We start from the raw sequence: 15831 nt of genomic DNA, 5'->3' as shown, positions 1-15831 counted from the left end.
TTTGTGTTAAGTACTAGACACTGCGGATGCTTTCGGAAAGGCAGCAGATGGTGGATCGCCTCACCTTAGGCAAGCTCTTCTGGAATACTTGCAAGCTAAGGATCATGGGAGCTGCCAAAGCCCAGTTATAGTAACTGTGAGAAACAAAAATTGTGCAAAACCATTACACAGTGAAAGTGAGCAAGAGAGAAGGGGAGGGAATCAGGAAGGGAGAGAGGAGAGAAGTAACATATAAAATTGCTTATTCTTTTCAATAAAGATGATCAGCTAAATTTTTTGCCACATGAATAACCTTCGCTTCAAGCACAACTTCTCTGAACAGAGAAGCCGTAAAATCTATCAAACAGAGTAACATTTCAATGCTTCTTTTAAAAATAAAATTGAAGCTTTACTTTCACTTCAAAGTCATTGCCCATTGGCTAATTTATATGAGATGACAAGTTTTATAAGAAGGAAAACTTTTATAAGTAACAGTTAACAATGGTGCTTGTAAAAAAACTGCAAGAGTATTTAACAATTATAAAAGCAGGAGTATTTACCGATTATATATCCTTATTACAAGGTTAGGATTGTCTATAAGTCCAGGGTTTTCTGCAAATTCGTGATAAGTAATGATATGCTCCATGAATTTTTCTGCAATGTAAAATAATAATCAATTTGGTTAGAGATTACATAAATCCCTATATGAGATTATAATACTCTCTGCATTGCAGAAATTGAAGGCTAAAATCATCTGTCTAAAAAAACTAATTTTTGAATATTCATCAAAAGCAAAATGTCAGACGCTTTTTATCCCCAGGACAAGAAAGAACACTTCTTTTCTATTCTCCTTTTCCACTGTCTCCCAGTGAAAACAAACAAACTAGTAAAAAGGGACATGACAGAGACTTTCAAAAAAAATACATACAGATGTGGCTAGAGAGGGACGGAAGACAGACACAGAAAGACAGACAGACAGACAGACACACACACACACACACACACACACACGAAAACTGTAAGTTCTATTCTCAGAGGAAGAAACTTTACTGACAGGCAACAGCGTAACTGGGGAATATTCATAGGGGTCTTACAGCTTTAGCAAGCTACATTATATCAAAACATATCTTAAAATTGTTTGGGCCAGGCACAGTGGCTCACACCTGTAATTCCAACACTCTGGGAGGCCGATGTGGGCCGATCACTTGAGGTCAGGAGTTAGGGACTAGCCTGGCCAATACAGTGAAACCCCATCTCTACTAAAAATACAAAAATTAGCCGGGTGTGGTGGTGCCAACCTGTAATTCCAGCTACTTGGGAGGCTGAGGCAGGCATGACAATCGCTTGAACCCAGGAGATGGAGGTTGCAGTGAGCTGAGATGGTGCCACTGCATTCCAGCCTGGGTGACAGAGCAAGGCTCTGTCTTAAATAATAAAAACAACAACAAAATACATATGTTACAATTGCTTGGAGAATTAAAAAAACAAACAAAGCAAAACAAAAAAACCTAGAATTTGGCTCAAGGTCTGTGAAATAAATCCCAAGTTCTTGCAGAGTGAATGAGGGCTTCCCATGAATTTTTGTACCCTGTTCCTAAACCTGTATTCTCCTAGATCTAGGCTAACAGAGAAACTGCTCACTTGGATTGTTTCTCCAGGTAATGTGTGTATTACTTACATTTACTTGTCATTTCTGCCTCTTCCAATAAACTCTACTAGACTAAGTCACCAATATTTAAAACAGAGGTGTAACTTTTATATTTTACCTACATTTTGTATTTCGCATTCCCTCCCATATAATTTTTTAAACTGAACATTTAAGAGGATAACAAAAAGAATGTGACCTATTTAACTTAGTCCCTAGAATGAACCATTGGCCATAACACACTTTAAATTTCTTGCAAAATATAAAGCAAACAAACAATGAAGAGACAGGGAAGAGGCATAATGAGCTTCCTGTGACCCTGGAAAGGAAAGACTTCAGGAACACATGGTCCTGAGCCTCTGGCCATGCAGTCTGCCACATCACGCCTTCAGTTCCTCTAAGGGAGAGGGAAGACAAAAGATGACACTAGTCACGGAAAGAAAATTTTCCCTTAGAAGAAAATCATACAGGGGCCACAGGCCAAACTGAGAAATACTAAGAGTTCAGTTTTAAAAGGAAGGTTAAAAAACAATGCTGATGAATTGAGGACGGATGCACACGGCACTCAGCCCAGCCTATAGGCATCCTGACATCTCTGCTAAACTCCCTCCCGATTCCTGAGCAAGCTTTACTCTCGTGGGCCAACCCTCCAGCCTTATACAGAAAGTAATCCTCCTAATTTTTGCCAGAAAGACCATTTACTCAGTGGACAATCAATTTTCTACAACTTCAGGGCCCTATATTCATGTCTAAGGCCCAGTGCTTTCCAGAAGGGCAGCTGGGCCCCAGTTCCACAAATGTTTCTGTAACTTTACAGATGAGAAAACTGGTGCAGTGTGATGATTGCACCCTGGCGGCTCAGAAAACAGGGCGGCCTGATAACTCCCAACCTCTTAATTTGAAATTAGAGCCTTTAAGGGCACACTACCTCAAAGCCACCCCATAAAGACGTGTCAATTAAGACCTTAAATGAGGGTGTAAGGGTCTGACATTACAGAATATACCTGTTACCTGCACAAGATCCCTAAAGAATGTAAATATCCTGAAACGGCTACATGGTAAGTTTGAACCAAGTGATGACCAGATTGCTCTCTGAAATGACGACGGGGCACAAACACCCAACGTACCTTTTGAAATTTCTCCATTTTCACTGAGGCCCCCGCAAAGGGAGAGGGTAACGTCAGGCAAGTCCATGGCAGAATCTGAGAGGCACTCAGTGCCGCTATCTGCAGCTGCGCTTCCCACGGACTGTGGGGACTGGGAGCCAGAGAGTGTGTCAGACTCGGGCCACTGCCTGGAGCCGGGCTCCGATTCACTGTGGACAGGGGATGGGGGAAAAAGATGTGCTTTATTACAACTCCTTGAATTCCCAGTTTACTGCATGGTTCTCTGGGGGCTCAAACCAAATAACACATCCCCTAAAAAGAACAGATGGACCTACAATCAGGCATAACTTTTCTTAGATAGGGTTTAGAATCATATCATAAATGACATGAAAGATAACCTAATATAGTACCAGTGAGAAATTAACTGTGAATATAGTAAATACGTCACAAAGTCACCACGGTCATTCACAATAATGCAAACATTTCAACTGTGGCCTTTCTGATTTTTAATTAAAGGAGTAAAATAGTTACAAGTATTTATTTACATTTCCATGATGAAAATGACAGGGTAATTAAGAAAATCTGCTGTTTGGAAACCTTTGATCCTAACGTCCTAGAAAAAGCTGTGGCACTTTATACATCCTGTAGAAAATTACTGTAGTCCAAGGCTATATTCTTTAAAACCAAATCTTTTCTAAGTTCGCCTATTACCTCACAAAGAAGGAAGGAGAAATTAAACGAGCAAATTCTCTAGAGGCAAGACCCACCTAGAAAAAGAAATGTATTCAGAAATAAACTGGATGTAACTGTTATTCCAGGAGCTAAAGATGAGGTTACTGAATATTTTCATTTTTCAAGATAAGGCACAGAAGCCAGGTTTCAGAAGGTGATCAAGGGAAACCTTATGCAATGAAGTGTAAATTTGAGAAAGAATAATCATGAATGGCACAGCACCTTAAGTCTCACAGTCACCCATGCTTACTACTCTATACCCTTTGAATAGGTATTTAATGTCACATTTGAGATATTGAGAATTTTCAAATTCACTTATTTTATTCAAAAAGCCAGTATTTTTTATGTGAATTAAAAAAACAGTGACCCAGAGGTTTACTGGCTCTTTCAAACAAATCTCATCTTTGAGCAGTAGGTGGCAGCAGACTACAGATATGTTTTAACTAGGTAACAGTTTCAAAACCTGTTTCCCATTTGAATCAACAAAAACATTCAGGTTTTTGGATATTTTTTCCTCTTAATAGCAATGCACACTCATACCCACAAAATTGAGATTAACTGGACTGACAGAATGTTCTCACTGGAAACACAAAGTCAGCAGAACTGTTGTTATACTGGGAGTAAGGGGCAAGGCCAACCCTTCTGTGTTCACCACACCTGTCTCCTCTTTCTCCGGGGCACACGGCGAGGCCCCCTTGCAGTCAGGTGTGGTCACGTGAGCACATGACTGAGCCGTGAATATGGACGGAAGGCATACATGGTGCCCCTCCCCAGGGGCCCTCTCCTATGCGATGCTCATTCCTTTCTCTGCTGCCAGTAAACTCTGGACTCTGAGACCCTATAGGGATGGGAGAGCCTCAAGGTGAAAGGAGCCTGTGTTCCTGAATCCCTGTGGGCAAGGCCTCCCCCTAAACACCAACACAGAGCATTCTCACAGGGGCAAGAAACAAAATTCCATCGTGGTAGGCCAACAAGATCAGGAGTTCCACCTCTACAGCAGCTAGTGTTACCCCAACCAGTAACAACATCTACACACATGGGGATGCCATCTGACTCAGGATGCCACCAAATACAAAAGTGTGTGATTTATATTAAAGTTTAGTGATAATTACAAATACTGTAAATTTGGTAATGAAGATGCTAAGGATCATGACATGACTAATGCTTACATGGATTACAAGAGTCTCACTCACTATCTTTAAATATTTATGAAATGTTTCAAGAAATAGTTAATGAGGTAAGAAGCTTACTTAGTGCATGGACAGTGACTGTGAACAGTTAAATTACAGTAGAGTGGAGTAAGGTATCATCACCTTAGTTACTCTCCTCACTTTTTAAAAGAGAAACTAAGACATATACCGAAGGAATACCAATATAAATAAATGATTAAGGCCTGGGAAATGTGGGGAAAAAAGTGGTAATTCTATGACAGCTTATATTTGAACTTTCCTACTGTTAAAATAAAGCCGTTTCAGTTTTTTCACCTTAAAAAAATCCAACTATTACTTCAAATGAAGTAGATATGTTGAGATAAATTTAGGACAGAGCTAGAAAGGAGTTTTAAGAACTTTCCCAAAATACCTGTAAAAAATTTAAATAGCTTTATATCAATCCCATCTTTCTATTCCAAATAAAAAACAAAATATACTTTTCAGTAATTCATTTACAAGTGTTTAATTATGTTATGTGTGCCTATGGCTCAGTATATTCAAGTCATACTTTCTGTGGAGAAAAGTTGTTTTTTTGTAACCACAGAGTAGCAGTTTAACAGAATTCCCCTAAGAGGAGAAATGAACTTGGGAAGGCAGTCCAAGTGTATCATATTTGAGGCCCATATTTGAAGTAATTCGAAGGGAAAATGGTGCGGGACAGTGAGGGAGTCTGGGTGGCAGCTGTGGAGCTGCAGGGGATGTGGGGAACACGGGCCGCGGGGGCAGTGCCTCACCAGACCCAGACCCGGTTCAGAAAAGGCTCAGGATCTCAGACTCCAAAGAAGTGAACGCATTCTTTGGAAAACATTTTCAAATAAAGATGTGTTTCTTTTAAAACACATAATAAAATAAATGCTAAAAAATTTTCCCAAGCATGTTGAGTTTGTATTAACCACTACAGGAAATGCTAATCAGAAGTCATATACCCTTATGTAGGTTTAACTAGTATCTCTCTCCTCATTGTACTGAAAATGTCTTCATAAGTAATTATTAATTTCAAGTCACTATATTGAAATAAGACATGCACTATTTCTAAATTTTCCAAAACCTGAAGCCATCATCAGATTTAGCTAAAGGACACCATCATCTTGTTCCTTTTTCCTGAGATGAAATGTTTTACTCTAGAAATAACTAGACTATTTCAGAGCTGTCCTTCAATAAATAAGGACCACTCTACCTTTTAGGGAAATAAAGAGCTGCAACTTCAGGTTCTAGACCCTTTAAGTCATCAAGGTAAATATCATCAGGTCCCTGGTGTTGGCTTCTTTTGTGAACACCTGTTTAAAAAAAAAAATCAGAGGTAAGAATTTAGTTATTCTTCATTTACAGCTCTGCAAAACACACGCACGTTTGCAAACAGTAAGACTGACAAGCAGGATTTGAATAGGGTTTTAATTTTAAAGGTGTCAACCAGCCTTTTTACTTAGGTTGGTTCCCAGCCATCCATGCCAATAGAAGAGAAGTTCAGTGCTCCATACATATACTTTGATTTTACTCATTCTCTCATTTGCTGTTAATTGAGTAATACTGGCCCCTAAATAATTTATATTTTAATGGTGAAGTCTTTTTTGTATTTATAGGTCTAAGAACAAGCATGACCAAACTTAAGGCAACCACCTGCATTGGGAACGAGGGCATTACTCTAAAACCATGAAAGCAAGGTTGTCTGGGCACAGGATATTCACATGGTGCCCAAGTATCCACCCTGCATTACCTTCTAACTACAAAAGGACAAAAAATACTTCACAATGGATAGATGTGGCAGATGACATCTTAAACAATAATCACGTTCAGCATTACTATTAGTGGTCATCATGAGATACAATATGAGTACCCAATATATGCAATAAAGTAATCTTCAATTCAAACAATAACTCTAAGCCTCTAGACCTGTACTGCCCACTCTAGTGACCACCAGCCACATGTGGCTACTGAGCATTTAAACTGTTGCTAAAGTGAGGTACACAAAATATGTTAAAAATGCGTAAAACACACTAAGATACTTCCTTAATAATTTTATATTGATTACATATTAAAATTATATTTTGGATTTATTGGCTTAGATGAAATATATCACTAAACTTAATTTCACCTTATTTTACTTTCTTAAAAGTGGCAATGAGATGATTCAAAATTACACATGTGATTCATATTCCATTTCTAGTGGACAGTAAGTGCTAGAGCTAACTCCCAGTTAAGAAAATATAGGAATGTCACCTTCAAAAAAACAATTAGACAAATCCAGAACGTGAGAGAGCCTAGAAGACACTGGCTGGGCTCTTTAAAAGGTTACTATCATGGGTGTAGAGAGGGTATGAGGGTGTGTATGGGTGTATAAGAGAGAGTTCTAAAATAAAAAAGATTAAAAGAAACATAAAAATCAAATGCAACATGTGAAACCTGATGCAATTTTGGCTTGGGAAACAGGCCAGCTAAAAAAATATTCTTGGTACAATTAGGGAAATGTAAACATGAATTCTTCAAGATGACAATAGTACTGGGGCTATGCAGAGAATGTTCACATTCTTAGAAAGTATATCCTGGCATATCTAAAAGTGAAATGTCATGCCTGCAATTTGTTTTCAAATGTTTTATTAATAAAACACTGTATGTGGATGAATGGAGAGATGTAGGGAGAGAGGGGTTGAGGAGAGAGGGAGGGCAAAAATGTGTAATAAAAAGTAGAGGGGAAAAAGAATGAGGCCAAAAGAATAGTAGAAACCACTCAGGGTTCCTGTCTCTAGTCAGATCCTGCACTGTATGCTAAGAACAGGAGTCATTAGTTCCAAAAACAAAGCATTCATCCTAAAAGAACTGGATTTCCCCCCTTAACATTTCTTAGAGCATAACAAGTGGCTACAGGTCTTTGGTGGAAGAGCAGGTGCCAAGTTAAGCCACCATTAGCTAGATGGTTTTATCTGACCACCAACACCTTCGACAGTCACATTCTTTCATTTTAGATAAATTATTTGAGTGAACTTGAAGGTCCATACCTAATATATATTAAGTTGGTTTATAATTACCTAATCTTTGGTGCTAGAATTTTTTTTTAATTGAAATAGGTAATTGGCTATATATGATGTTGGGTAATTTTAGAGAAGGTTTCACACTTTCCTAAAAATAGGATCCAAGGCCAGAGTTCAGAATATGTATGTTCTGACCCACTGTACCAAGTATCGATGGTTGGCTTTTTATTTTCAAATAGTAAGGATGTTCTGATTTATTAAACTTGTGTTCCAAAAGTGAGGAAGAACTGTTGAACCAAGAGTTGGATGTTTTCTCTACTTATTTTGAGACAGGGTCTCACTCTGTCACATGGGTTAGAGTGCAGTGGTGCAATCACAGCTCACTGCAGTCGTGACCTCCCTGGGCTCAGGTGATTAGAATAACTTTTTAAGGTAATTTTTATTTTTTCTTATTATTTTTGAGACAGGGTCTCACTCTATCATCCAGGCTGGAATGGAGTGGCTTGATCTTGGCTCATTGCAACCTCTGCCCCGGGGCTCAAGCGATCTTCCCACCTCAGCCTCCCAAGTAGCTGGGACCACAGATGAACGCCACCATGCCAGGCTCAGCTTTTTATGTTTGATAGAGACAGGGTTTCACTATGTTGCCCAGGCTGATCTCGAAATCCTGAGCTCAAGTGATCTGTCCACCTCAGCTTCCAAAGTACTGGGATTACAGGTGTGAGCCACTGCACCTAGCCTTCTACCTATTTTAGAGGGAAATAATCAGCAAAAGAAAGCACATACTCATAATCATAATTAGTATGCATTGATTTTTATCTGATATTACTGCTAAAAAACCTACCTAATTTAGCCTCAGCTAAGATGTTTCAAGTGAAAACATTTTTTCTCTCTTCTAATTTTTTAAGATTCTACTTCACTTTACTGACATACCTTATCAATAAAGTGGTTAATTTTACTCATCAATTGATTACAACTCATTATTTGTTTTCTCAGTAAATGCTTCTCAAGAACCCACTGAGTAGCAACAGTCAGGAGACAGCAGTGTGCAAGTCAGGCCCTGCTCCAACTGGACTTTCCAGGGGGACGCCATGGAAAGCAATTGTAAGAAAGTGAGTGACGGGCCTGGGCACGGTGGCTCACACCTGTAATCCCAGCACTTTGGGAGGCCGAGGCGGGCAGATCACCTGAGGTCAGGAGTTTGAGACCAGCCTGGCCAACATGGTGAAACGCCATCTCTATTAAAAATACAAAAAATCAGCCGGGGATGGTGGTGTGTGCCTGTAAGCCCAGCTACTCAGAAGGCTGAGGCAGGAGAACTGCTTGAACCCGGGAGGCAGAAGTTGCAGTTAGCCGAGATCACACAATTGCACTCCAGCCTGGGTAACAAGAGCGAAACTCCAGCTAAAAAAAAAAAAAAAAAAAAAGTGCGACGGGTTTCGACTGGTGAATACAAATACAGAGGCAGCCATCACGTTATGTGGAACACTGAAATAATTTACCATCTAATTTGAGAGTACCTGGAGCCAAATTAAACAAACGATTACCTTTCTTCTTTGACGGCGAGTCTACTTTAGCTGCCGGTTTGGATTCTGAGGGCGCCTCCGCTAAGGCTGGGTTGGGAAGGTGGTCTGCATCTAACATAGATGAAATCTGAGTACTCTCAAGAGGAGGTTCGAGAAGCTCTGCCACAGACGTTGGGTCGCTCATCTGTGTACCCAGGGCTCTGGGTTTGGGCTTCACTATGGTACAGACAGTGTCTTCCATGGAAGCATCCTTCTCAACTTCACTTATGAGGTTGTCCTCACTGGGAATTACCCGAAAATGAGTATTTTCTGATGGTGTAATTGTAGCTGTCCTAGGATGATGGTCAGATCGTTCTCTTTTGCTGACCTAAAAAAGTTAAATTGTTTAAAAATTAAACTACTTTCAGAGTATTTGTTATAATCTATTTCCTAAGCTGGCAATGTGTTCATTCTATTTTTAACTTAACACATTCATTAAATATCTTAGTTTGTACATGTAAAAATTCCATAATAAAGTGAGAAAAACTAATAATTGCCTTTTGTTCAATATCATGATACTTATAAATGTTCTGGCCGGTCACAGTGGCTCATGCCTATAATCCCAGCACTTTGGGAGGCCAAGGTGGGCAGATCACTTGAGGTCAGGAGTTCGAGATTAGCCTGGCCAACAGGATGAAACCCTGTCTCTACTAAAAATACAAAAATTAGCCGGGCATGGTGGCAGGCGCCTGTAATCTCAGCTACTCGGGAGGCTGAGGCAAGATAATTTCTTGAACCCAGGAGATGGAGGTTGCAGTGAGCCGAGATGGCACCACTGCATTCCAGCCTAGGTGACAGAGCAAGACTTTATCTCAAAAAAAAAGGTGTATGTTAAATGTTCTACTGTGAAGTTATACTGGAGAAGACTGAGGAAACTGACAATTTTCAGTTACTAAGAAGTAGAAAATATTCATTTTGGGGGAGAAAACTAAATGAAAATTTCACCCTCCTTGGACCACATCAAGGCTCTGTTAAAACAGTGTAGAAGTGGCAAGTCTAAATTCGATCACAAATATATGCAAAATGTATATTTTAAAAACCTAAATTCAACAGAAGATCTAAACATTTTCTCTCTCAAGAAATTTATCTTCCCAGTTCTTTCTTCTTTCATTATGAGCTGGAAAAAAAGGTTTAACAATTTCTTGTTTAAAATTTCAGTGTTGGCTGGGGATGGCAGCTCACGCCTGTAATCCCAGCACTCTGGGAGGCCAAGGCAGGAGGATCTCTTGAGCCCAGGAGTTTGCGATCAGGCCAAGCTGATATAGCGAGACCTTGTCTCTACAAAAAATAAAAACTAAAAAATTAACTGGGTGTGGTAGCACACACCTGCAGTCTCAGCTACTTGAAAGTCTGGTGTGGGAGAATTACCTGAGCACAGGAGGTTAAGGCTGCAGTGAGTTGTGGCTGCACCACTGCTCTCCAGCATGGGTGACAGAGCAAGAACTCTGTCTCCAAAAAATAAAAAATAAAAATTCAGTGTGAAAATTTCAGTTTAAGATGCCTTTTAAAATGTCCTTATAATAATTAACAATCATTATTATTCAGTAAATAGAAATATACACAAAATACTACTGAAATCCTTCGGTTGCAAATATATAGTCCAAATGTTACAAAAAATGTTAACTTTGAATTTACTTTTATGACATGAGGGCACTATCATTTACATTCATGAGAGCTCAGTCAGAAATTGCCTCCTTTACTTATGGGCAGAGGGATTCGTCACTTGTTTAATCACACACTTTCCACAGGCAAGTAAACCCTAGTACCTTGGTGGACTCTGGGAATCCGCCCCACGTCCACTCCATGTGAGACTCTGATCTGAGCAGGCTCTCAGCAGGTTTCACCTCCAGCTCTGAATCACTCTTAGGACACGCTGTCTGGGGATAGGTGCTGCAAAGAGAACAAAGACACATGATGACTTGAAAGTCGGGAAACCTTCAGTCTTGCTGAGCCTGACAGATTAAAAGAAACAAATTTGAATATCTTGACTTTATCCTGCATATATAAAAACTCTATGGAAGGAAGCATCAGTTATTTCTTCCACTTGAGTTCTTTAATAATAATAATAAAAATGACACCAACTAGTATTTAAGAGGACTTACCAGGTCCTTTGTAAACAAATACTGTAGATTCATAATCTCATTTGCTTTTCACAAGAAATCAATGAGAAAGAAGATAATTTTGTAGGAAAGGAAAAGCAGGCAAATTAACATAACACCTGAGAATCTGATTGCAGAATAAACAGTTATGACTATACTTTTTTTCACTATATTATTCATTTACAGCCAACAGTTGACACTAAAAGATGAGAATTTTTAAGAATTGCAGATGAGTGGGCACAATGTCTCATGTCTGTAATCCCAGTGCTTTGGGAGGCCAAGGCGAGAGGCTCACCTGAGGCCAGGAGTTCAAGAATAGCCTGGGCAAAATAGCGAGACTCTGTCTCTACAAAAAATTTAAAACTTAGCTGAGCACAGCGGTGCGTGCCTGTAGTCCCAGTCACTCAGGAGGCTGAGGCGGGAGGATCACTCGAGCCCAGGGGTTTAAGGCTGCAGTGAGCTATGAGTGTGCCACTGCACTCCAGGCTGGGAAAACAGAGCGAGACCTTGTCTCTACTAAAAAGAAAAAGAAAAAAAATAACTGTAGATGGCTAAATTCCATGCTGATTATACAGATCTACAACTGGCCAACACTGTTAGAGTAAGTCAGATCAAATTTAGAAACAAAATAATTATTGACAGAAAAGATTCATATTTATGTTAAAAGTAAACATTCAGTTCCTTGGCTGTGTGAGAGAAATGGGAAATATCATTACTACAGATTAACAGAAAAGCTAATTAATACATCTCCTTCCTCTTTCAAGAAACCAAGAAATTTCAAAGATACTTACGTCTCTAAAGGGGACCAATCTCCATCAGATAAGGGATAATGATCCCCAGAATGGAAGAGCAAAGGCTCTTTACATTCTTCTTCTTTCAAGGAAGCATTTGAAGATCCTCTGTGAAGGAGAAACCAAAGAAAGGCAGGAACGATGACATTCTTGTCAGCTTTAAAAGATCCCCCAAACCTACTGATACTACAAACAATCAAAATGAAGAGGGGCAAATGATTACTAACTCTCTTTAAAACATATGAAGGAGAAGGGGGGATACACCAATGCCACCCACTATAAAACACCACAATCACTATTCACATATGGAATAAATAGGGGGAGGACAAAAGAGAAATGTGATTTCTCTTTTTTCCATCCCTTAAGGGTGATTCAAAGGCTAAAAGAAAACTAAGGCTTTATGTCTATTTCATTCAATCCTTACAAAATGAGGTAATATTTCATTGTAGATATTAAGTAATCAAGGATCCAGAGAAATTTAGTAACTTGCTCAAAGTCAAAAAGATAGGAAGTAGTTGGATTCAAAACAAGTAAGCCCTTATTCTTTCCACTGCTCTCCCCTTTCTACTGAATACATTTGAAAATGTATATTAGCTGAAGACAAACAAGATCTATGGCTCAAAATTTTAACAATACCCTAACCTCTTAAAACCTTGGGACTAATTTTCTTCTTTGTTTGGCCCAAGGATTATCTGAGAAGGTTTCCTTTACTTGGAATCTACAAGATGTGGAGATGTGAAGATGATACCAAAAATGACAAATGCTTTTAAGATTCATAAAAGGACCTTGGGTAGGGGGTGACACTACTGCTAAGATTTTAATCAATTTACTTGTTGGTTTCTCAAATTTTCAGTTACTATAACTACCTTGCCATATAACCTTGAAAACATCCCTCAGAAGCACTGTGGGCCCCCGTTTTCATCTTTAGTTGGAAATTTATCATTTGTCCTGTCTACTTCAGAGTCAATGTGAGAGTTACATGGTGTGGCATGTTGAAATCTCTGAAAAGTAAAAAGAAAAGCACAAAGAAAGACTCTGGCCAGGTACAGTGGCTCATGCCTGTCATCCCAGCACTTTGGAAGGCCAAGGCGGGTGGATCACGAGGTCAGGGGTTCAAGACCAGCCTGGCCAAGATGGTGAAACCCTGTCTCTACTAAAAATACAAAAATTAGCCGGGTGTGGTGGCGGGCACCTGTAATCCCAGCTACTTGGGAAGCTAAGGCAGAGAACTGCTTGAACCCAGGAGGCAGAGGTTGCAGTGAGCCGAGATCGCACCACTGCACTCCAGCCTAGGTGACAGAGAGAGACTCCATCTCAAAAACAAACAAAACTCTGCAAAGCAAAAAGCGCCATATTATACAAGTTTAAAGGCTTCTTATAGAAAATTCAATGTTCTAATAGGACAGATAATAAATGTAAATGAGAATATCCACATCACTTAGTTTGCTGGACTAAACACAGGGATAGAAAACCAGGTTATTTTTTAATATTACTTTTCTTCCTTTATATCTTAATTTAACATACTCTTATTTACCACTAACTCTGACATGTAATAGTTTTTCCACATAGCTTAATCTTTTAATTTAAGGTTTTCCTAACTCTGGTCTTCTTTCTCTAGGGCCTTACTCTGGCATACCACTCATTGAAGGGGAGAAAACATATACCTGAGAAAGACATCTAGGAAAAAGTTCTCTATTTCTCAATAAAGGAATATCAAAAGGCAAATTTTCCCCTGAGAAAGGGAAAATCAGGTTTGTGAATGGTCTTTATTTGCCCACTCTGAAAGGACACATCAGCTTGACCCATCACTATCCATACGTGAAAGTGGTCTGAAAAGAACAATGTAAAAGTCACACAAATTTCTAACCGGAATTTTTATATTACAAATATTTTACTTTTGGGACATATTTCACTGCAGTATAAAAGGTAAGCCAAGAAGAATTCAGCAAAGCAAACAGGATTTAGTAAAATATTGAAAAAGCAATCAGGTACCACCTGAATTCACAGCCCCAGGAAGACAAGAGGTGGCCTTGTTTGGTCATATCCTGACAAAAATACAGCCCATTAGTCTAGGCCCACTACAGTGACAGAAAAGATTTATGCTGAGATCCCTTTCAGTCCTAAGATTCCTTTATTAAAATAGAAATTCCAGAAACCTTTTAGGAACTTTCAAAATGGCAGGTATGCCTTAGAACAGGGACCTGCAAGGCAAACCATGACAGAGTAACAAACTAAGCACGTGACGTGAGGCTATAGTGGAGCGTACACAGTAGAATGTGAAGAAAACAGCACAAGCACTGATTCTGTTTTGCTAATACATCAGAACTGAGCAAAAGATGTAAACGGTGACTTTCAGTCAGGGCTGGGGGCTCGGAGGCTGAGGTTCACAGCCAGTGTGAACAGGGCACTCCAACCCTCACAGATGTAGTACAACATCACATCTTTCCAATTCCGCATCATTTTCTAAGCCTAACATTTTTCCAATTCAAAAGCTAACGGAGGTTACATGGATGTATATGACTGCCAAAATGCACTGAACTGCACACTTACGGTCTGTGAATATTGCTGTATGTAAATTATACCTCAGTTTTTTTTGTTTTGTTTTGTTTTTTAGAGAAACAAATCAATAAGCATTTTTTATTAACTTTTTTGACAAACCGATAGTAAAACATATGCTACCTAACGGTAACTGTGTCCCTTTATGTGTGAGTCTAAGATAAATATTATTCAGATTTTTATCTGGACAAGAAATTCAAAGGCTCCTTAAGAAGTAAGAAAGGAAATACCATGGTCACTAATGTAACCAGACTAAATATAAAAGCTGTGTGTGTGTGTGTGTGTGTGTGTGTGTGTGTATAAATCAATCTTTTGATCAATATAACTAATCTGAGGTTACAATAACTCAGTGCTTCAAATAATATTTCAATTACATTTAACAGATTAAGATACTGTTTAGGGGAAGACAGCCTCAGAAAGAAGTATTAACAAAAAGGCATATTAATCATTACCTTTAATCAAACTAAGTATCAACCTTTCCCCCAACCCATAAAGACTTCATGTCTCTAAATGGTTCCTAAATCATGGAATGTAACTTGAAAAATTTTAAATACATCTCCAGGTATCAGATGTTTATGTACTCCATGTGGGTCCAACTTTCACTGCCCAGAGTTTCTTGTCATGGTAGTGTAACATCATGAGTCTGGTTGCCAGATCTTTTTGTTTTTATTTGTAACAGAGCTAAACCTTTTAACAATTATATTAACTACAACTAAGTTATTTGCTAATGGTAGTAGAATGATATATATGCTTTATTAACGAAAATAGTACTTCTGTAAATTTTTCTTTGAAAGAATTCCACAAATGCCAAGGAAAAGAAAAGACTCAAGGGGTTTGGGAAATAAACCCCTTTTAATTTTAAATCTATGCAAGTTTAATTTATTCCCAAACTTTCTAAGTTCTTCCAGAGTTCTGGCCTTCAGAATATTTCCTAATTTTTCTTCTTAAGCTCTGCACTGCATCAAAACCTATCCAAACGATCTAATTCTGTGTTACCTATATTTAAAATAAATAAAGCACAATATATAATCAACACTGTATCACTAGAATTGTGAAGCTCTTCATGACTTTAAAAAAAAAAAACTCCAAAACAAGCTATTTTATTTAACATGTAATAGTCATAAAGCAACTCCATATATTTAGTTTTCTGATATCCTAATGTATTTCCACAAACTTTTTTT

General features: G+C 38.7%; 1 protein-coding gene across 2 annotated transcripts in view; it reads right to left on the bottom strand.

The window, feature by feature from the left end:
- LPIN2 (lipin 2) overlaps window positions 1-15831 on the bottom strand; it is a 96198-nt gene that overhangs the window by 11546 nt on the left and 68821 nt on the right. For both annotated transcript variants that reach the window (XM_034943766.3, XM_063597307.1), the window contains exons 5-11: window positions 12095-12202; window positions 10971-11094; window positions 9187-9532; window positions 5851-5950; window positions 2752-2939; window positions 540-633; window positions 65-134 (exon numbers count right to left, since the gene is read on the bottom strand). In XM_034943766.3, coding sequence (XP_034799657.1) covers window positions 65-134; window positions 540-633; window positions 2752-2939; window positions 5851-5950; window positions 9187-9532; window positions 10971-11094; window positions 12095-12202 — 1030 coding nt within the window. The remainder of the gene's footprint in view (window positions 1-64; window positions 135-539; window positions 634-2751; window positions 2940-5850; window positions 5951-9186; window positions 9533-10970; window positions 11095-12094; window positions 12203-15831) is intronic.

This window comes from Pan paniscus, chromosome 17 (genome assembly GCF_029289425.2).
Source record: "Pan paniscus chromosome 17, NHGRI_mPanPan1-v2.0_pri, whole genome shotgun sequence".
Classification (NCBI taxonomy): Eukaryota; Metazoa; Chordata; class Mammalia; order Primates; family Hominidae; genus Pan; species Pan paniscus.
The sequence above is the reverse complement of the archived record's forward strand: the minus strand, read 5'-3'. Positions and strand labels throughout refer to the sequence as shown.